Source organism: Myodes glareolus, chromosome 8, assembly GCF_982192425.1.
Source record: "Myodes glareolus chromosome 8, mMyoGla1.1, whole genome shotgun sequence".
NCBI classification, from domain to species: Eukaryota; Metazoa; Chordata; class Mammalia; order Rodentia; family Cricetidae; genus Myodes; species Myodes glareolus.
Window position 1 is genome coordinate 99,327,890 of NC_142033.1, and position 24,161 is coordinate 99,352,050.

General features: G+C 37.6%; 1 protein-coding gene across 1 annotated transcript in view; it reads right to left on the reverse strand.

The window, feature by feature from the left end:
- Cimip6 (ciliary microtubule inner protein 6) overlaps nt 1-24,161 on the reverse strand; it is a 48,412-nt gene that overhangs the window by 20,038 nt on the left and 4,213 nt on the right. The window contains exon 2 of the mRNA XM_048427576.3: nt 1,768-1,975. Coding sequence (XP_048283533.3) covers nt 1,768-1,975 — 208 coding nt within the window. The remainder of the gene's footprint in view (nt 1-1,767; nt 1,976-24,161) is intronic.

The window sequence follows — 24,161 nt, forward strand, 5'->3', positions numbered from 1 at the left end:
CTCATAAAATTCCTCTGAAAGATTGATGTGGGATTCCCCTCTGTATGCTGTAAATACCATTGGTTAATAAAGAAACTGTCTTGGGCCTGAGCAGAGCAGAACAGCAGTAGGTGGAGAAAACTAAACTGAATGCCGGGGTCGGGGGGGGGGGGGGGGGGGGGAGGAGGGGGAGAGGGAAGAGATGGTGAGAGGGAGAAGCCATGGAACCACTGCCAGAGACAGACATGTTTGCCGGTAGGCCACGAACCTCGTGCTAAAATATAAAACACTGGAAATGGGTTAATACTAGATGTAAGAGCTAGCTGGCAATATGCTTGATTGGCCAAGCAGTGATTTAAATAATATAGTTTCTGTGTGATTATTTCAGGAGTCTGGGCAGCGGGGAAAACAAACAAGTGGCCTCCTACTACAAGAGATAATTGCTGTCTTTGCTCTACAGATAAGGATGTCGAAGCTTTTGCCCAGAGTCAGAAAGCACAGAGTGGCAGAGAGAGGGTGGACCAGCGAGATTGGAGCGTGTGGACAAACTAGAGCTGCTTTTTTTCCTCTGAGATGATTCTTTTTAAAGCCACAAACTGTACATGGTGGATAACACGTCTCACATATCATAGTGGGTGAGATCTATAGTGTGAGCACGTGACCAGAAAAGCGTTCCTCTGATCAGCCAAATCCACTCCTGGCTCAATCTCTGAACATGTGACCAATTGCCTTGCACCGCCAAGGGCACTTGCAGGAGGCAGAGTTTTGAGATGCGGGACGACTCTGGAGTGTTGGATGACCCACAGTTATCACACAGGTCCTCCAAAGACGACGGCAGAGTAACCATCAGGAGGACAGGCTTGGCTGTGATGCTGATGGCTCTGAAGAGGCAGGTGCCATGAGCCGAGGTATAAAGGCAGCCACTCCAAGCTGGGAAACGCAAGGAAACAGAGTCTCCCTTAGGAGCCCTAGAAGGAGCCAGTGAGACTGACTGACCTGGGACTTCCAAACTCAGGGCTGCCTGAAAGTAGATCCGTGTGGCTTAAAGCTGGCATTGAGGCTTGTAATTGATAATCACAGCAATAGAAGACAAATACCACAAACCACGCTTCAACAACCCCGACTTACTTAGGGTAGATAGAGTGAGAGGCGCTTGGCTTGGCCAGTAGTCCTGGGCCACAAAGAATGCTGCTGGCTTTGTAACACACTGGAGCATCATCTGTAAAACGTTTTCAATAATGCCTCGTAGAGGTTGTTGTAGAGATTAAAGAATATACTTTACAAAAAATTGAGCTTGTTCCTAGCAATTATTTTTTCTAAAATGTTTACTTTGTGAGACCACAAAGTTAAAAAGAAACCCATACAGGTGCACATGGAGAAGACATGATTACAGAATGGTGATAACACAGTTAGAAGCACGAATGCCTGTCAGCTAACGTGTGCATCCAGTACGTGGAAGGCGCTCTTGTAGGAAGCCTGAATTTCCGAAGAGCACGGGAAGTGCTATGTTAGCACACGTCACAAACGCAACCCTACCGAGCGCCTTTCAGCAGCGCTCAAGAAGCATTGCGTGCTACAACGTGATGCTCTCGGAACGTGACTGGTCGAACTCCTCCCAGACACACAAATAATCTCTCCCGGAAGAGCTCCAGCTGCTGCTTTAACCACTGGTTACAACAGCACTACGCTGCGATGTGTCATGTCCTTTAAATAGACCGGGATCAAACTGTCCTGCAAAGCAGCTTTCCAGTCTAACTCTTATTTGTACACAGCAAACGTTTGTCCAACCTGCTTTGCCGGCGCTTTGCTGTCAATGTAGGGAACTGGCTCATTGTACGTCCTTGCATTCGTGTTAATGAATTTAGCGTAATTGACACGTCCTCTGTCCACACATGGTTTTGAGTGTTGTGTGCTTTTTTCAGGACTTTTTTCAGGTTTGATTTCTTCTTTTTTTTCAGTTATGCCTGATACACCAGCATCTTCTAGTTTATGCTGTCTGAAAAACATAATTAAGTAGTAAATTATTTATCACAATAAGCATCTCAGTAGTTACAAACAATTAAGGGAGATAAAATATAGGTATATCTCAAGCATTAGTGAAGACAATTTAGATTTTATTAATGGTGTTGATAGGCTATGCTATTAAAATTTGGCATGGGAGTATCTTCTCACTCTAAATCATGTAGGGAATAAAGGAATCTAGTTAATAATGATTATTCACCAGGGCATACTAGTATAGTGACCAAACTCTCATTTTTTCGGAATACAGTACTGACTTGATTGTGCTTATAGGTCATGTGTGGGGGTAGGTTACATGCTAATCTGAACACACCTTTAAAAGCTTTAGTATTGGACTGGGGCAACAGCTGAACGGGCAGGAGCAGGTAGGATCTTGCCTTACACATACCTGAGTTCAAATCTCAGCACTCATGTAAAAAGAGTACACAAGCTTCTGTAGCCCTCAGGCTGTGGAAGGTAGAGATGGGAGGATCATGGGGCTTGCTAGGAGTGACGCTATATCCAGGTTCAGTGAGAGAAGTTTCTCAAGGGAATAAAGCAGAGAATGGCAGAACAAGCACACCAGCATCCTTCTCTGAATTCCAATCCCACATTGGCACATTTAGCCCACCCCAAAATGTATACATACCACACACAAGACAGACGGACAGACAGATAGATGATCGATAGATAGATGATAGATGGATGATAGAATATAGAGTTATAGATGACTGAGCGATATATAGATGATTGATAGATGATAGGTAGATAGATGATTGATTGAGAGATAATGATTGAGAGATAGGTAATGGATAGCTGAATGATGGATAGATAGATAGATAGATAGATAGATAGACAGACAGACAGACGGACGATAGATGAAACTAAAAAGTTTGTATGTTAAGAGCTGCCTTTCATGGTTTATGCTTAGATAGTTCAAGCATCTGGACAAGGATAATGACTTAATTTTAACAGTTCATTTGGAAAACATATCACCAAATGTCTTTCTACTTTTGAGAAAATATCACTGTGGAGGTGAAACAATCATTTCGATCTCAGTGTTCTTTGCTTCTAATACTTTTAGACTAGATGAGGTAGCACGTGGCACATACCTGTTATTCCAGCACAGGCAGAGAGAGGTGGATCTCTGTGAGTTCAAGGCTAGCCTGGTCTACACAACAAGATCCAGGCCAGCTAAAGCTACTTTCTCAAAAAATTATTGCAAACAAATAATTAAAAATATACTTAAAATATTTCATAGACCATGGGAGAAAAACTCTTTAAAGTTCAAGGACCGTTGGAGTCTGGATGAAAAATGAGAGGGAGACAAGCTTAAACCTTGGCAGCATAAGGAAGATGCATAAGAGGAGAAGGAAGTCAGACTGAGCTAGAGATAAGTCTGCAAGCAGCTGCATTCAGGAGCTACGGGAGCAGGAGGATATTCGAGGAGAAAGAGGATGCCCTCAGTGTAGGTCAAGTGTGTTTAGGACTCTGGCTGGATTCAACCTCACCTCTATCTGAGGATGATGTGGCATTCTGTGCTCTGTTCCCATGGAGTACCTCCACTTTCATTGTGACTCCATCCTCTGACATTCAAGGGCCACTTGAAAAACCCCATGAGCCCTCCATAGACACCCACAGATCAGCAGCAAGAGTCTTTTAAAAAATATTTATTTATTTATTTAATATTTATATATATATATTAATATTTATTTATTGTATACAATATTCTGTCTGTGTATATGTCTGCAGACCAGAAGAGGGCACCAGACCTTATTACAGATGGTTGTGAGCCACCATATGGTTGCTGAGAATTGAACTCAGGACCTCTGGAAGAGCAGGCAATGCTCTTAACCTCTGAGCCATCTCTCCAGCCCCCAGCAAGAGTCTTTTAAATTTCTCCTAGGCTGAGAAGTTGTGCCTATGCCTAATTGAATTGAGGTCACTTCTGACACTCCATTTGTACATTAACACACAGGGTTCCAAGACTGTATACCAAGAAACATTGAAAAGGTCTTTGACAAAAATTCAAAATCCCTTCATGACCAAAGTTTTGGAGAATCTAGGGATATAGGGGATATACCTCAACTTATTAAAGGCAATATATAACAAGCCCACCCAACATCAAGTTAGATAGAAACACAAAGCATTGCTACTAACATCAAGCACATGACAGGGATGACCACCTCACCATCCCTGTTGAACATAGGGCTTGAAGTCTTAGCTAGAGCAATAATACATGTGAAGGAGAAAAGGACGGTGATATGAAAGAAAGAAGTCAAAGTAGCCTTATTTGAAGATATGATTCTTTACAAGAAAGACCCTAAAGTATTTCTTTCTCAGTATGTACTGAGAAGCAATTCAATCACTTACAGTGTGTGTATGTGTATGCTGTATAGAATAATACATATGAATAAATCTAAGAGAGTAAGAGAGTTGTATTTAAGATATTGAAGAAAGAAACCAAAGAAGATGGAAAGATATCCCATGTTCATGGATTGGCAGGATTAATACTGTAAAAATTGCTACCCTATCAAAAGCAATTTACAGATTAAAATTTCAAAATCAAAATTTCAACACAATTCTTCAGAGAAATTGAAAAATTAATCTTAAAATTTATATGGAAACCATACACAGAGAGAGAGAGAGAGAGACATAGACACAGCCACAGATGTACAGACACACAGACACACACATATACACACACACAACAGAGAAAACAATTCTAAACAATAGAAGAACTGCTGGAGGTATCATACACTATAGAGCTATAGTAACAAAAATAGCATATCACTGTCATAAAAACAGACATGATCAATGAAATAGGATTTAGGACCCCAGTATAAGTCCACACAATAAGTCCACAAAGAGGCCAAAGTTACAGCCTAAAGAAAAGGTAGCATCATCAAAAAATTGTGCTGGTAAAATTGAATAGTAACATATAGAAGAAAACTAGATCCTTATCTCCCACCCTGCACAAAACTCACCTTCAAATGAACCAAGTACAACAACATAAGACCTACTACCCTGAATCTGATAGAAGAGAAAGTGGGCAATAGGTCTGAATTTACTGGCACAGGAAAGGACTTTCTGAACAGGAGAGGGATAGACAAACTGGGCATGAAACGAAAATGCTTCTATTCAGCAAAGGACGCCATCATTCAAGTGAAGAAGCAGCTTACAGAATGGGCAAAGTCTTTGGAAGCTACATGTCTCACAACGGATTAGAGTCTAGAAGACTGAAAAACTGAAAACTAAACATGAAGAAAATAAATAACCTAATAAAATAGGGCACGGAAGTAAATAATTTTCAAAAGACGAAATACAAATGACTAAGGAACATTTCCAAAAATAGTTCAACATCCTTAGACAATTAAAACTACTTTGAGATATCATCTTACCCTAATCAGAATAAAAATAAAATGACAGAAGAGCTAAGATGAAACAATGGCAGAAGAGTTGTTGTAGATATGGAGAGAAGAAGACTAAATTAACTGCTGGTGGGAGTGGGAGCTGGTGAAGCTACTCTGAGAATCACCATAGACTTCCTCAAACATCGAGAAATAGACCTACCACATGACTCAGCTCAGTCCCTGTTGGGCATATGTCATACAAAGTACCCTGCTAACATCATGCAGAGTGACATGCTAATCTAGGTTTAGTGCTGCTCTGGTGATACTAGCCAGGAAAAGGAAATGTCTTCGATATTCATCAGCTAATACATGGATAACTGAAAATGTAGTAAATTTATGCAGTGAAATATTATTATTAGCTATTAGGAAAAATGAAATTTACAGGTAAATGTATGTAATTAGAAGCAATCATTCTGAGTTGTGTAACTCAGACACAGAAAGAGAACCATGGCATATTGTCTCTCATATAAAGATGTTAGCTTTGAATCTTAGACATGTATGTTTTGTTTGGAATACCATTAGAGGTTAAGAAACCAGTTAGGGGTCAATGGGGGAGGGAGAAATGTTTCATTGTGGGGAGGGGGGAGACAGAATACAGTGGAATAAGGGAGAAAGGAGAATAATAAAACAGAAAGGAAGAAATGGGTTGGGGGCTGGGAGGGTAGAGTAGAAGTGGGATTATGAGGAGAGATAACTCATGCTAAAGGCCTTTAAGGAAAGCCATATAGATGCCTACTTACATATATTAGCTTGCTTTTTGATTGCTATGATAGGACATTTTGACCAAAACCAACTTGGGAGGAAAGCGTTTATTTCAGCTTACACATCACAGTCTATCACTGGAAGAAATCAAGGCAGTAGCTCAAACCAGAACCTGGAAGCAGGAACTGAAGCAGAGACTGTAGAGGAAATATTTACTGGCTTGTTTTCCATGGCTAGCTCAGTCTGATTTCTTAAATATAATCAGGACCACCTGCCCAAAGATGGCACCACTCATAGTGAGCTGGGCCCTCCTACATCAATCATTAATCAAGAAAATACCCAAGGTACATGGCTACTTTGATGGAGGCAAGTTTGATGAAGGTAATTCCTCAGTTAAGATACCCTCTTCCTTAGTGAATCTATTGGTGTCAAGTTGACAAAATTAACCAATATACTACCCAGAATGTCCATGGTAAAGCAACATCACAATCACATACCACATGCTAGCAAAGAAAATCCCAGTGCCAGTAAAGGATTGTCTCTTGATTATTTATTTTTTTGGCCAGTGAGATTGCATAGACCCCCCAAACATTACAAGTTATTACCATGACTCTTTGCTCACCAGAACTTGATGGTAAGACCCTACTGCTCAAGACACTATATACTTGAGTCACAAAACAGAGAAATTAAGTTTGCATTGATTTGGAAGCTTTATCCCTACTTGCTGCTTGTATAGTGCTAGAAGGTACTATGCACACAACTAGAGAAGAAAAGTAACCATCAATATTACCCCACTACTAACTCTATGAGCTATAATAATGGCTATCTTGTGAAGGTAAACTCACCGGCTCAGGGGCATAAATATTAGAGGAGTGTAAAGTTTGGTAGTTTGGATGCAAATGAATTCAATGGCTCATATGTTTGAATACTTGGTCTACAGTTGGCTGGGACTGTTTGGGAAGGATTAGAAGGTGTAATATTGTTGGAGAGGGTATATTACTGGGGGTAGGCTTGGAGGTTTGGAAAGACTTGTTCCATTCCCACTGTGCTCCTGTTCTGCCTTCTACTTGTGGGGCAAGATATGAACTTGCAACTGTTCCTGCTGCCTTGCCCTTGCTCTGCCATCAGTGACTCTCACCCTCTGAAAGCGTGAACCCGATTAAATGCTTTCTTGTATAAATTGCCTCTGAGGTTTGTTTTAACAGCTCCAAGAAATAGAATCTATACTGGAGTCAAGAACATGTGACTAAGTACATCATAGGCCCTGGGATAGCCTATTATTCTGCTAAATGACCACAAGTTAAAATAATTCCTAATTAATTGCTGTACCCATATATCTGTGAATAACTCACCAGAGAAGCTATTTCCTGCAATAATTGGCAATTAAAACAGAGACACACAATTGGCCAAGGTGCAGAGAATAAGAAATGTCAAAATATTTAACACTAAATGGGCATCTATATCAGACCCTTCCACTCAAGGCTCAGGAATCATCACAGGGAGGTTGAAAGATTATTAACAGTCAGAAGTGTTCATTGACTGCAAGGCAACAGTGTTTCCTGGTCACAACAGGAGAGTTGCACACATGAACTCATAGTGGTTGTGACAGCAGGCATAAGACCTATGCAAACTCAATCCCGGCAGATACCAGCATGGAAGAGGGTAGATGGACACGAAATCCTACCTCTAGCTAAGGAGTGTTGGTATATGATAGCCACTAGGACTGGTCAGGTTTTTAGTTTAGTTTAGTTTTAAAGGTGTGACCCTGGTAAGATGACCAAGCTTCAGTGCAGGTTCCACATTCAAGAGTATTTGGGTAACATGAATGGGATTCAGAGTTAAAAAGGAAAAGAAAAGAAATGAGTGAATATGAAGTTGGGTGGGTAGGAAGGTGAAGGTGGGTGTGGCGGGAATTGAGGGAGGGGGATAATGATCAAAACGCAGAGTTGTAACATGAGGGGCTAGTTCTTATGACTTATCTTAACCCATTATTCTGATCTATGTTAGCACATGACTCCGTACCTTTCTCAGCTGGGCAAGTTACATGCTGCCTCTTCGGTGGTCTGCGCAGGAGTGGCGAGGGAGCTTCTGCTTCCAGAATACTCCCAGTCTCTTTGCTCCACCCCTACTTCCTGTGTGGCTTTCCCACCTATACTGCCTGCCTGGCCAATCAGCGTTTTATTAAAATATGATCGACAGAATACAGCCAATTCTCCCACACCACAGAGTATGGAATTCTCAAAAGAATAAAAACATTATTGCTGTGGGATAATCTGTTTGTACACTGAGAAGATGTGTTTTGCCAAGGTGCCTTCTCATTGGTTTAATAAAGAGCTGAATGGCCAATAGCCAGGCAGGAGAGAATAGGTGAGACTTCCAGGGAGAGAGAACTTGGGATGAGTGGAGGAACGGCAGGAGACACTAGCGAGACATAGAGGGCAGTGTACCATGGTACTGAAAGGAGGTAAAGAGCTGCATGGCAGAATGTAAATGAATAAAAGTTGTGAGTTAGTTGGGAGCAAACCTAAGCTAAAGATCAAGCTTAGTAGTTAATAAAAAGTTTCCATGTCATTAGTTGGGCCTTGGTGGTCCCAAAAGAAAGTCAATGAGAAAGATCAACTACCGTTGGTACCCAATGTGGGCCACGAAAATCCACATAAAGCCTGAGAAAGCTGAAAAAAGTTACAAACATGGAGTCGGATGTGGCTTCCTGGTGGCTGCGATCTCTCAGGTAGACTCAGTTCTTACTGTGTACAGAACTGCACTCCTTTAGAAGGCCCTGTTCTGCAGACGAGCACAGAGTGATCAGAGCTGGGACAGTGAGGAGCAGCTGGGACTGTTAGGTGATGGTTCTGCTGCTGCCTGAGGGCCTGAAGGGGGCAGAGTCAGCACCAGCACCACGTGATAAACATAGCTGCATGGCAGTTGTCATGGCCTTTTAAGATTTGTCTCATGTGGTCAGAGAAATGCAACAGAGGTGCAAAAAGTCAGATACAGACCAAAAAACTTCTAAACAGGTACAATATTCTTAAAAGTGTGCTTAGATAAGAGAATGGGGATAAACAGTCATAAAAAAAGTAGTTTAAAAAGAAAAGTCTTTAAAGAACGAAAAAAGTTACATATCTCTCTCTCTCTCTCTCTCTCTCTCTCTCTCTATATATATATATATATATATATATATATATATATATATATATATATATATATGTATACATACCAGATAAAGATTGAAAAACCATGGGACATCTGAATACTATATGCTGCTTTGTAGACTGAACTTTCTACATGCTAATGAACAACAATAGCAAAAAAAATTCAACAGCTACTGAGATTGGATTGTGGAAAAAGCCACAGTCTAAATTAAATCAGGCTATATATTTTAAGGATGTCTTAACTTCATAATGGAAGTCAGGAAATATGTTGTGTCAGGGGGGCTGTTATACATTTGTTTCCACAGAAAACAAAACGTTATAGATTCCTTCAAAATTAACGAAGATTAGATTTCATCAGGGGAAACCTCATGAGGATCTTGACTTCAAGCACAAAGGAAGAAAAAAAATCCTACAAGACAGGTTGCATATAAGCTGATCCCCCTACTATGGAAACAGCTCTGAGAGTGGATAAGACATGATAAATCTTGGCTACAGAGTCCTCATGACAGTTTAGTTATGCAGTACAAATGGATTGATAAAACTGACAGATGGTTTTTACCTATACAAACATAAAACAAAAATCATCTTTAGCTGATTTTTACACACAGAACATTTCAAAATTGTGTTAACGCAGATATGTATGTTACCTTTAAAAGTCTGTGAGTTTTCAGAAAATAAAGGACCAGACACCAAAGAAGACAGGTGATACAGCTTCTCAGAATACCTGTTGCAGTTTTCTGAACAATCTACATCCAAAACATCTTCAAAGTAGCTAGCTAAGATGGTCCAGTCTCACAGACTACTCCAGCCAGGGCTTCAGATAAGTCCCGTGCTTTCCCATTACATAGAGACTGAACAACAAATTATACAGCTACCTTTCCCAGGACTTGACCGTTATCTCAATTTTCTCAGGGTCCCCTAAAGATGCCATTGTCACCAGACAACAGGAAGTAATTTTAAGAATGTGATGCCCACATTCGCAAGATGTGGGATGGGTGGTTTTTGGTAATTTGATGGGTTATGAATACTTATCATCATTTAGGAGGGTTGGTTAATGTCTTATGATATATTGATCATATTCTAACAATAAAACTTGTTTGGAGTCAGAAGGCAGAGCTAGCCACTAACAAACTAAAATTAACTATAGAGGTCTTGGACTGAGGACAGATAGGAGTCAGAAAGTAGTAAGGCAGGGCTGAGAGAAGATTTCAAGTCTTTTGATTGCGGAACAGAAGAGAGAGGATATGATTGGTGACCTCTTCTCTGATCATTCAGGATCTTACCCCAACATTTGACTCCTGATTTTTTATTGATAAAGAATAATTAGATAAATGCATTACCTGGCATCCAACTCAAGACATGACAGTACAAGATAGCTGCTCACTACTGACTTTGCAGTTGCCACAGCTGCCAGAGCTGACTGGCTTTTCCTTCCTTGCTCCAAGGTCTCTGAGTGAGTCTAGGATTTTCCTACTGCAGACTCTCTACAACAGTCTCCAGCTGCCACCAAAACTCCAAAGGCCCAAAACTCCACAGGTGCCTGGGCTCCAAATATCAGAATCACCCACCCATAACTGGTTGACTTTGCCTTCAGGAAACTCTTGCCACAGGAGCTCCTTCTGCACATTCCCGTGTCTGCTTCTCAGATGGCTGACTCCTTGACTCCTTCTCCTCATGGGTTGAGGGCTTCCCCTGGACCCCTCCTCAGGATGCTGTCATACTAGGGTAACCAGCTCAGCACCCACTTGGGCTTCTATTGCTGTTGTAACTGCCACACACTCTCAGCTCACAGCTATATGTGAGCAGCTGCAGCTGCCCGCAGCCAGGCTGTGCACTGCCTGTGTTCTCTGCCCAACTGTGCTGTTCAGTGACAGTCACCCTCACACTTCACTGTCATCATCAATAGATCTGGTGAGAAAACTGGAAATTCTTAAGGGGGGAATTGGTTTCTTTAAAAAGAGAATTTCCCCACATTAAAAATGGGAAATATTACAATGCACAGAGTTAGGTCTCTGTATAGTTCCACAATGGATGGTTTGAATATGGAACAACTAAATGAAGGATGACCAATTTAGCTGGGATTAACATAATGGCAATTATCATTTTGGTCATTCTTCTTTTACCCTAAAAATGTTGTTTGATATCAGTGCCAAATAGAAAAATTGACTGATAAAGATAAAATTCTTACAAGTATAGACTAATGAAACTAAGAAAGATAGTCTCACAGAGACAGAAGATCTTGGAACAGAAGTTACTACACCATTGTATTATGAAACTGAAGAGGAGCAGCCTAAAGTTATTAGAAATATTTATCCAGTAACTGTTCAAGAATGACCACCAGATAATAAGTATCTACAAGACTATTCAGAAGTTAACTGGGATCTTGTAGAAATGTCATATTTGAAGAGATTTAAGGAAGCAATAGTTGATATGGTATGCACTCACCTTTTGTGAAGCAAATGTTAAATTCATTGGCTACTCGGAATATAATTATTCCACAAAACTGGAAAAAGTTAGTCACATCAGTATTGGAAGCTGATTATCAGTTACAGTGGAGAGTCTGGTGGAGATATAAAGCTAAGGCCATTGAACATTGAGGTAAGGCTAGAAGTTATAAGGTTTCTCAAGATTAAATCCTTGGTTAAGGCCATTATGTTGAGGTGGAAAGACAGGTTACATTTGATGATCACACATTGGCCTTATGCTACACAGCAGCTTTGAATTCTTGGGACAACATTGAAGAATCAGGAAAGAGGATTGAGTCATTTACTAAAATTATGCAAGGCCCCAAAGAAACCTTCTCTGATATTTTACAAAGATTGACTTCAACTGTAAATAGAATAATATCACATCCAGAAGTCAGACAAATGTTAATTGAATCTTTGGCTTTGGAAAATTCTAATTAAGAATATAAAAGGATTATCAGGACTTTAAATGAAAGATCAGCACCTATAGATGAATGGATTAGAAATATAACTGATATTGGATCTCACGTTCATGGTTGTACTTCGATAGGAGAAATGAGTTCTAAAAAATATCAAGAAAAATCAGAGGGTTAGATGTTTTTATTGTGGTAAATCAGGTCATCTGAAAAAGGATTATAGGGAAGGTATTCCTAGGAACAATGTTTTTTTTTTCTAGTCAGAATCCAAATAGAAGGCCTCAGCCTCTGGAATATGCAGAAGATATGGCAAATGCCAGTATTTGACTAATGAGTGCAGATCAACACAGGATAGACAAGGTAACCCTGCCACTGGGAAACATCATAGAGGACCTCTTGCAGGCCCCTATATCAAATTTATCCCAATCATTCCAGATCAGCAATGGGGAAATTCCTACACAGGGTAATTAAAAAACTTAATGCCTCTTATAGAAAACCATACTGTTCTTGATGACAGGACAGTTTTAGAAGATAAAACAAAACTTTCAGAAGACACCATGAAGCAAATATTTGGCAAAATAAATGGTAAAAGACCAAAGTTAAAAATACAAACAAATGGCATTGTAATTGAGGGTTTGGTAGACACAGGGGTAGATATAATATAATTGCACCAAATTTTTGTCATCCATATTGGCCTTTTCAGGAGGTAAATTTTGAGGTTTTAGGGATGGAACTTTATCTCAGATAAAACAAAAAACAAGATGCATCAAATGTATAGGGCCAGAAGGACAGAGAGAAAAATTAAAGTCATATGTGGCTAATGCAGCAATGACGTTATTAGAATGTAATTTGTTACAGCAATGGAATACTCAGATTAGCATTCTTCCAATCTCAGAAACAAATCATAAACCATAACATATGTCTCTTGGAAAAATATAAAAAGGTATTATAAGGACAGTCACAAACCATTCAGGTTGTACATAAACAGGGCACAACAGCCAATCTTTCAACAGTACCAACAGCCCTACCTTTAATGATTAACTGACAAACCTGTCTGGGTGGAACCTTTGACATCAGAAAAAATACAGACATTAGAATAGTTGGTACAGGAGCAACTAAAAGCTCAGTATATTGAAGAATTGACTGTTCCTTGTAATCCTCTATATTTGTTATTAAAAATAAATCTGGAAAATGGAAAATGTTAACATATTTGAGAGGCATAAATAAAGTAATTCAGTCAATGGGCTCACTACAGTTTAGAATTCCCCTGACTTCTCTATTACCTAAAGGAAGGTCTATTATCGTGATTGATTTAAAAGAATGCTTTTACTATATCTTTCAAGAATAGCATAGAGAAAAAGTTGCCTTCACTGTGTCTACTTAAAATAATTCTCAGCTTGTTGAAAGATACCAGTGGAAAATTCTTCCACAAGGAATGTTAAACAGCCCTACCATGCATTAACATTTTGTACAACAACCATTGGAAATAATTAGTAATAAGTTTCCTTAACCAATAATTTACCATTATATGGATGATATCTTACTAGCTGATTCAGACACAGATACCTTAGTAAAATGTTTGAAGAAGAAAATTTTGCCTTGTTTGGGATTACAAATTACTCCTGAAAAAAAATACAAAGAGAAGATCCTATCAATTAAAATTCAAACACAGAAAGTACAAATCAGGGGAGATTAATTACAAACTTTTAATGATTTTCAAAAATTGCTGGGAGATATTAACTGGCTATGACCCATAAGTGGATTGACAATTTAAGAACTAAATAATTTATTTCAAACCTTACAAGGCAATGAGGACTTAAATAGTCCAAGCAAATTATTATCTGAGGTTGAAAAAGAACTGAATTTGGGAAAATAAGTTACAATTACAAGATGCGCATGTAGATCATTTGGTTCACAGCATGACTGTATTCTGGTTGTTTTACCTTCTACACATTCTATCACTGGAATTCTAATGCAGACAGAAGATAATATATTATAATGAATATTTTTACAACACAGAGTAAAAATTTAAAGACCTATGTAGAAAAGGTTTCTGAATTGACCCTGAAAGGAAAATTAAAAACTTCATCAATTAGCAGGAATAGACTCATCATACCTTTTACTAATGCTGAAATTTCCTCACTATAAACAGAAAATGAGCACAGCAAAGAGCTTGCAGTAATTGTTTAGGAGAAAGTAGCAATAAATCAAAAGACTTTGGTTTATAAAGTGAACTAATTGAATTCATCCTCTCATTGTACAGGGAACATCAATTTCTGGAACCCCTACATTTTATATTGATGCAAAAAAGGCACATCATAAGTCAGGAAATTTAAGTAAAGTGGCTCAAAGCCCTTATGATTTTGTTTACATATTGAAATTGCTGAACATATATCAGATGATTCAGAATTAACTTTGTTATTTATTCAATTACAAGAAATAATCAGAAATAGAAATCATGCCTTATGCATAACACATATCAGGTCCCATACATGTCGACCAGACCCACTAGCACAAGGAAATAATGAAATTGATTAGCAATGAGTAGAAAATGTCTTAGAAGTCTCAGAATTCCATAATAAGCATGTTAATATTAAGGATTTGAAATTTTTTCCTATAACTTGGCAACTAGTCAAGAAAATTATAAGAAAATATTTTAATTGTTTTTTTATAACCAAACTCCAAAGGGTGGAGTTTGGCTCCAATAAATGAAATTTGACAGATGGATGTGCTTCAATTCACAGAGTTTGGAAAATTAAAATATATACACCATACCATAAATACTTCTTCAGGAACTGCTTTGAGTTCTGAACGGGTTGATTCTGTAATTAGACATTTATTAGAAGTTATAGCCATCATGGGGATACCTGTACATATTAAGACTGACAATGCTCCAGCATATATTTCTAGTAAAATGAAATGATTTTTTTGCATGTAACAGCATAAATCATATTATAGGTATACCACACAATTCTACAAGGCAAGCAGTTATGGAAAGATCTAATCACACTTTAAAAAGTATACTTAATAAACAGAAGTGGGTAATAAAGACCCACTTTTAACATGGAAATTAAACAGTGCTCACCTGAAGCATCAATGGATTGAGGAAGAAATAAAGGAAAAAATTAAAGACTTTCTAAAATTCAATGACAATGACCACACAACATATCCAAATCTATGGGACAGGTTCCCTTGTTGGGCAGGGAATTCACTGACAGAAGGCCTACCTTTCCTCAGGCAGTCTATTGAAACACAGGCACTCCCTACTACTGGGACAAAATGAAAGCAGTGTGAGGAGGAAACTTCATAGCACTAAATGCTTACATAAAGAAGCTGGAAAAATCCCACACTAGTGAATTAACAGAACACTTAAAAACTCTAGAACAAAAAGAAGCAAACTCACCCAGGAGAACTAGATGGCAGGAAAAAAACAAATTGAGAGCTGAAATGAATAAAATAGAAACAAAGAATCCGTGAGACAAAGAGTTGACTCCTAGAGAAAGTCAATGAAATAGACAAATCTTTATTCAAACTAACCAAAAGGTAGAGAGAAAATATCCAAATTAACAAAATCAGAAAGGAAAAGGGAGACATAACAACAAACACAAAGGAAATCCAGAGAATTACTATGTCATATTTCAAAAATCTGAACTCCACAAAATTGGAAAACTTAAAGGAAATGGACAATTTTCTGGATAAATGTCACTTACCAAAATTAAATCAAGACCAGATAAGCAAATTAAATAGACTTATATTTGCTAAAGAAATAGAAACACTCATCAAAAGTCTCCCAACCAAAAAAGTTCAGGACCAGATGGTTTTAGCTCACAATTCTACAAGATTTTCAAAGAAGAACTAATACCAATACTCCTCAAAATTTTCCACACCATAGAAACAGAAGGAACACTGCCAAACTCTTTTTATTAGGCTACAATTACCCTGATACCCAAACCACATAAAGGATTACTAAGAAAGAGAATTACAGACTAATCTCACTCATGAACATTGATGCAAAAATACTAAATAAAATGCTGGCAAATCAAATTCACGAACACACCAGAAAGATCATCTACCATGATCAAGTCAGCTTCATCCCAAAGATGCAGAGGTGGTTCAACATATGATAATCTGTCAATGTAATCCACCACATAAACAAACTGAAAAATAAAAACCACATGATGATCTCATGTGGATCTGAAAAAGCCTTCGACAAAATACAACATTCTTTCATGATAAAGGTCTTGGAGAGAGCAGGGATACAAGGAACATACTTAAACATAATAAAGGCAATGTACAGCAAGCCAACAGCCAACATCAAACAAAATGGAGAGAAACTCACAGTGATCCCACTCCAATTAAGAACAAGACAAGGTTGTCCACTCTCTCCATATATATTCAATATTGTTCTTAAGGTTCTAGCTAGAGCAATAAGACAACAAAAAGAAATCAAGGGGATACAAATTGGAAAAGAAGTCAGACTCTCACTGTTTGCTGATGATATGATAGTTTACATAAGTGACTTCAAACATTCTACCAAGAAACTTCTAAAACTCATAAACACTTTCAATAATGTAGCAGGATACAAGATGAACTAAAAAAAAATCAGTAGCCCTCCTGTACACAGATGATAAGTGGGCTGAGAATGAACTCAGAGAAACATCATCCTTCACAATAGCCACAAATAGCATAAAATATCTTGGAGTAACTCTAACCAAACAAGTGAAAGATCTATATGACAAGAACTTTAAATCTTTGAAAAAAAATGAAGAAGACACCAGAAATTGGAAAGATCGCCCGTGCTCTTGGGTAGGTAGAATTAACATAGTAAAAATGGCAATCTTACAAAAAACAATCCACAGATTCAATACAATGCCCATCAATATAACAGCAAAATTCTTCACAGACCTCAAAAAATAGCACTGAACCTCATATGGAAAAGCAAAAAACCCAGATAACCAAAACAATTCTGTACAATAAAAGAACTTATGAAGGCATCACAATCCCTGACTTTTAAATTCTACCACAGAGCCCCTTGTGGGGCCCCTTGTTTCTCCCAGCTGCCTAGCTAGCTTAATCACTGAAATAATCACACAGAAACTGTATTAATTTTAATACTGCCCGGCCATTAGCTCTAGCTTCCTATTGGCTAACTTTCACATCTTGATTTAACCCATTTCTGATAATATGTATGCCACCATGAGGTCATGGCTTACTGGGAAAGATTCAGCATGTCTCACCTGGCAGCTCCATGGTGGCTCTCTGTCTTCCCTTCTTCCCAGCATTCACTTCTGTCTACTCTGCCTACCTAAGTGCTGCCCTATCAAAAGGCCAAGGCAGTTTCTTTATTCAACAAATGAAAGCAACACATAGACAGAAGAACCTCCTACACCATTTCCCCTCTTTCTGTTTAAACAAAAAGGAAGGCTTTAACTTTAACATAGTATAATTACACATAACAAAACAGTTATCAAGCAAGAATTACAGTTACAATATTTATATCTACTTTATCGTTTATCATAACTAAGAAAAACTATAACTATCTATTCTTCAACTCCATCAATGACTCCAGAAGGATATAATATTACCTAAGTAAACAGAAAGTACATTGTAAGCAACTTCCAAAACTCTAAAAATGACAGAGACATCTCACTTCCTGGGACATTTACCTAAAGTTGTTCTGTACTGTTGGGGCATCCATCTTCAGCCTACAGACCCATAGTATCCAGCAGATATTTCCATGAAGTGGGAAATTTTAAAGATAGTTCAGTCACTTTTGTCTGTGTCCTACAGAATGTCTCACAGACTCTTTTATGAAGCAGGAACCGCAAAGGACCATATCACCTTTAGGCAAGTTCAGCAGTCATCTCTCTGTGGGTACTGCATGTACAGTTTATGCATCAGTCCAGGCAAGAGCAGTTTCTTGCCCAAATGACTATCAAACTCCATAAGGAGCCTCTTCAATGTCCATATTCCTCTTGAAGTAGCTGGTGCTGCCCGGAGGAGACATGTCTCATTGTCATGAAAAGCCCTAAGTTATTAAAACACTTTAAATGCCATATTCTGTAGTCTTTGAAAGATATGAAGAATGCCTATCTAACTGAAATATATTTCTATATATCTAGAAAATCTAACTAACATGACTACAAGCTTGACTATTATCAACGATTATCCATTAACAACCTATATTTCCTAATTATACATTGCATTTTTAAATAAACTACACAATCACAATACCTTAATCAAGAGCAGAAATATACATATAACAAGATTGACCTTAAATTTATATCAATAAAGTAAAATCCATACCAGTGCAAATTATTTATATCTATATCACATCCCCCTTTAAATGTAAAAGAACATTTATAAACAATATTTGGGAATATGGGTGTAGTTTTTTCTCTCCAAACTGCTTCATGCTGTATGGGGGCGCTGGTAATCAGGCCTTTCATGGTGTATCGTTTATGCTAGGTTTATCTCAGTTGGCAGTTGAGCAAAGGAGGTCGTGGTCTATCAAACCATATTTGCCTGGAGGCAAATTCACAGGTTCTCATCTTCTGTGTAAACAAAAGAAGAACTTCTTTTCCAAAGCATCATATCCTTAGACCCAAATTCTGAAGTCATAATATCCATGCTGGCTTAGCTTAACAGTCCACACAATGAAACGTCTCTCTGTGCTTAGCTCCTTCATAGTCAAAACATTCAAAGAAAACACAGAATCCAAACTCTCTGTGAATTTTTCATTTTTACGTGGCTTATTTTTCTTTATTTCTTTTAATTTATAACTATCTGTATTCTGTCTCTTTAAAGACTTTACCCTTTTATTTTTTAAAGTATTAACTTTATTTTATGACTCTCTATACTCTTTTAATCCTCTTTCCCATGCCTACGTACTTTATCTAACACTATGACCCATTTAGAGGTCTTTTAGATCTGAATCTGTCCTATATCATTGTCTTTAATTCTCTACTGTCTTGAAGAGCTTTTAAAATGCTAAGAAGCTTGGTTGCAACTGCTCTGGATGTTGGCTCCACCTCTCTCCAATTTCAAAATGGTGGATGTACTATTTCTGCTAGCTTTGGGGCTGCTAGGCAGGAGCCGCACTCAGTACTTTAACTCTGAGAATGAGCGTGCAGCACATAAACTCTTATTATCTGAGTTACAGCCAAATCTGCCACACAGAGCACTGCACAGCCTGGAAATGTCTCTGTGTATGGCAGCAGGAATCAACCATGCTCTTCTGCTTGTGCACTCCTAGTAGACCTGATCCCACCACCTGCTCAGGCAGAGAGTGTTGAGCCATTGGAATGGTCTCAGAGTGCTTTCTTCTTGATCCTGAGTGGGAACACAAACTTCTGGTCCCATAAAAGCCATTGAAATGCTTCATAGCCAGAGTTTGTGCTGACTGCACAAAGCCCTGTTTTAAAACCATGTGGCTTTTTTTTTTTTTTTTTTTTTGGTACAGCTGCTGAGTCAGGAAAAACTTTCTGTGGCACACCGCCAGCAAACAACAAAAACTCTGTTAAACTCTGTATTCTTTTTGAAGCTCGCTCAGATTTTATGTGGAGTCAGTTTACCACGTTGGAGCGCCAATCTGTTGTAGGAGAGAGGGCCTGTTTTTGGTCCTAGCCACCCAGCTAGCATATACCCAAAATAATCAAATAGAAACTGTATTAATTTAAACACTGCTTGGCCATTAGCATTAGCCTTCTATTGGCTAACTCTCATATCTTGATTTAACCCATTTCTAATAATTTTTATGTCACCACGAGGTTGTGGTTTACCGGGAAAGATTCAGCATGTCTGACCTGGCAGCTCCATGGTGGCTCTCTGTCTGCCCTTCTTCCCAGCATTCAGTTCTGTCTACCTAAGCGCTGGCCTTTCAAAAGGCCAAGGCAGTTTCATTTTTCAACCAATGAAAGCAACACATAGACAGAAGACCCTCCTACACCACTACAGTACTGAAAACAGCCTGGTGTTGGCATAAAAACAGACAGGAAGACAAATGGAACTAAATTAAAGACCCAGATTAATTCACACACCTACAAACACCTGATTTTTGATAAAGAAGCAAAAAATACAAAATGGAAAAAAGAAAACATATTCAACAAGTGGTGCAGGCATAACTGGATACTAACATGTAAAAAAATGAAAATAGATCCATATCTATAACCATGTACAAAACTCAAGTTCATATGGATCAGAGACCTCAAAATAAAGCCAGCCACACTGACCCTCATAGGAGAGAAAGTAGAAAGGACACTTGAATGCATTAGCACAAAAGACCACTTCTTAAATATAGCCCTAATAGCACAGACAGTAAGAGAAACAATTGATAAAGGGAAAGTTCTGAAATTGAATATCTTTTTTAAAGCAAAATACATGGTCAACAGGATAAAATGGCAATCTACAGAATGGGAAAATATCTTCACCAACCCCACATCAGACAGAGGTCTGATCTCCAAAATATACAAAGAACTCAAGAAACTGGTCATCAAAAGAACAAATAATCCAATAAAAAATGGTGTAGAGACCTAAACAGTAAACTCTCTATAGAGGAATCTAAAATGGCTGAATGACACTTAAAAAATATTCAACATCCTTAGTCATCAGAGAAATGTGAAACATAACCACTCTGAGATTGCATCTTACACCTGTAAGAACAGCCAAGGTCAAAAAGATTGATGGCAACTTATGCTGAATGGATGTTGGGGTAAAGGGAACACTCCTGTAATGCTAGTGAGAGTGCAAACTGGCACAGCCCCTTTTGATATCAGCATGGTGATTTCTCAGAAAATTAGGCAAGAACCTTTTTCAAGACCCAGCAATAGCACTTTTGGGTGTATACAAAAGAATGCTCAATCATACCATAAGGATATGTGCTCAACTATGTTCATAGCAGCATTGTTTATCATAGCCAGGACCTGTATACAATCTAAATGACCCTCAACCAAAGAATGGTTAAGAAAAATGTGATATATTTACACATGGACTACTACACAGCAGAAAAAATGGCATCTTAATATTTGTGGGCAAATGTATGGAGCTAGAAAACATCATATTGAGTAAGGAAACCCAGACCCAGAAAGACAAATATTATATGCACTCACTCACAAGTGTTATTTTGACATAAAGCAAAGAAAAACTAGCCTATAATTTACAATCCCAGTGAACCTAGACAATAATGAGGACACTAAGAAACACATATACAGATCTAATCAACATAGGAAGTAGAAAAAGACAAGATATCCTGAGTAAATTGGGAGCATGGGGACCATTGGAGAGGGTAAAAAGGCAGGAGAGAGGAAGGGAGGGGACCAGAGGAAAATGTATAGCTCAATAAAATTAATTTTAAAAAGTGTTAACCTCAGAATGGAAACCAGAAGATATGATATATTGGGGAAGAGGTTTTGTTTTTGCTTCCATGGGAGAAGAAAGAAAATATGGGTACCATCAAAACTGATAAAGCTTAGATTCTAACAGGAGAGACTTCTTGATTAAAGAGGTGATACTTCATCAAACAGAATGGTCATTCAATGTAAATTAACTTACAAGTCTAACAAATGTTTTTCATTTGATAATATATAACTTGCCCAAAAGGAAACTCTCCAAAGATAGGGTTGGGTCATTGTTTTGTTTTGGTCTTTCCAGGAGAATAAAGGCATGCAACTAAGAAGTCCAAGGACCAATGGACAAATGAGACATCTAAAGGAAAAGCATGAATCATCTAGAAAGAATGTCCCAAGAAAAAGAGTAAATTGACCTATCAGTATATCTCATTTCCAACAGGATAAAATTTTATAAATATTTCCAAATATTTGTTTCTGCTGTTCTCTACAAACATTTTGGAGTACCAGTTCAATTAAAAATTAAAACTGATTTTGGAGTTGAAGTATGGCTCTCTCCTTCTCTAAACACAAGTCTGCTTATTAAAGTAAAATTCAAAATTTCTGTCTCATTCAAAAGAGTTACCTGATATGGAAAAAAACAAAATTATGGGACTATTCTATTGCCACTAATCTCATAATCTTTTGGTTTTATTTAGACTCTTTAAAACTTTTCTTAAGGTATAAATACTATCTCATAATTTATAAAATATGTATAGATATTAAACTTCTGTCATGATATTAATGGTCATAGAGAGTGCTAATTCTAGAAAAAGGCTTCATCTAAATTCTTGTACATGATTTGGGGTTTGAGTCTCTATCACATAACTGGGAATTAAGTTTTTATAGTCTGCATGTAATTAACAAATTGTGCCCCTTTAACCTCTTTGATATCTGCTGCATGTGATATTTAAAATGTTTAAGTTTTCTGTGGTGAACCATGATCATTCCTAATAGTCATCTTTGAAGTTTTCAAAAAGAGTATGGGGCCCCCAACAATGATTCCACTTGGATTGTGGTAACATCGCTAAGCTAACAAACACTACCCAAAGATTACCTTTGGACGGCAAACTGCTCAGAAGAATGTCAAGGTAACTAATTGAGATGCTTCAGCTTCATGCACTACTCCAGCCAGGACTTCAGATAAGCCCTACACTTTCCCATTTCACAGGGACTGCATAACAAATGATGCAAATAGCTCTCCCAGGACTTGACCATATTTCAATTTTTTCATAGTCCCCTAGAGATGCCATTATCTCATAGATAGCAGGAAGTAATTTTAAGAACATGATGCCCACATTCCCAAGAAGTGGGCTGATAGTTTTTGGTCATTCAGTGGTTTATAAATATCTATCATTGTTTAGTGGGGTTGGTTACAAGTTGTTATTGATAATGGTCAGAGAAAAAAAGCTGAATAAAGGAGATTATATTCAAGGATCTTGTTTGTGAAAAGAAAAAAAGGGGATATAGAAATGATAGGATAAAAGAGTAGATTAATGAATATACTTTTAACCCTCCCCTGTAAAAAAAACCCAATTATTAGTCTTAAATATTTTAAAATGTTTTACATTGGTATGGATTTTTATATTTTGACATAAATTTGAGGTTATTTTTCTTATACTATATGTTTTCTCCTCTTGTTTAAGATATTTTTGTATATTGATACAAATTTAAGGTCATTTTTGTTAGAACATAGTCAATGTCTGTTTCTATTCTTGTTTAAGATATTATATCTATGTAGACCATTTAACAATGTAATATAAATTTCTAGGCCTTGAAAGTTATTATTACAAACTAGGATAATAAAGAAATACAAGTTAGTAGTTAGTTACCTATTAGAATCAAACTTATAGCCATGTTAGGATGTTTTCAAGGTCAAACAGAGATATATTTTAGATAGACAAGTGGTCTTCAAACACTTCAGAGATCTACAGAATATGACATTTACAATGTTTTAATAATACAAGGTGTTTTATGAGAATGAGACATGTGTGCTTTTAGCAGCACCAATCTACTTCAGAGAAGATGATGGGCATCAAAAAAACTCCATATGGAGTTTGCTTTCTTTGTGTCAAAAGATAGCCTCTGGGCAAGAAACTACCCTTATCTCAATTGACAACAGTATACTATTCAAATTGGAAAAGAAGAACACAAAAGAAAATAACTGCCAAACTTTGCCAAGACAATGTAGGAAAGTCCTTCAAAAATCCTGTTTAACAGAAAAGTCTGTCAGATATTCTATGTGGGTAGGCCAAAGATGGATGCCCCAACACTGCAGAGAAACCACTGATGACTATCTAGGCATACAGAAGTATCAGTTGCTTCTAATGTCTTAGAATTTGTTTGCTCTGCACTTCCTGTTTACTCAGGTAATATTTTATCCTTCTCAGATCTTTGATGAGGGTTAAAGACTAGATATGCCATCTTCTTTGTTACTAAATTCAAAAAATTTACACAAGAGATGTAAAGTTTATAAAGGCTTATAGACATAAAGATTTAAGTTGTTTATCAAGAAAATGTTTTAATGTCTAAAAAGATATTTTTAGGTTGGTAATACAAGTTATAGTAGAAAATGGTTTAGGTTCACAACTTTGGACTTACCAAGATAGGATAGAATATAGAGTATTTTCTCCAAATTTACCAAATACACATG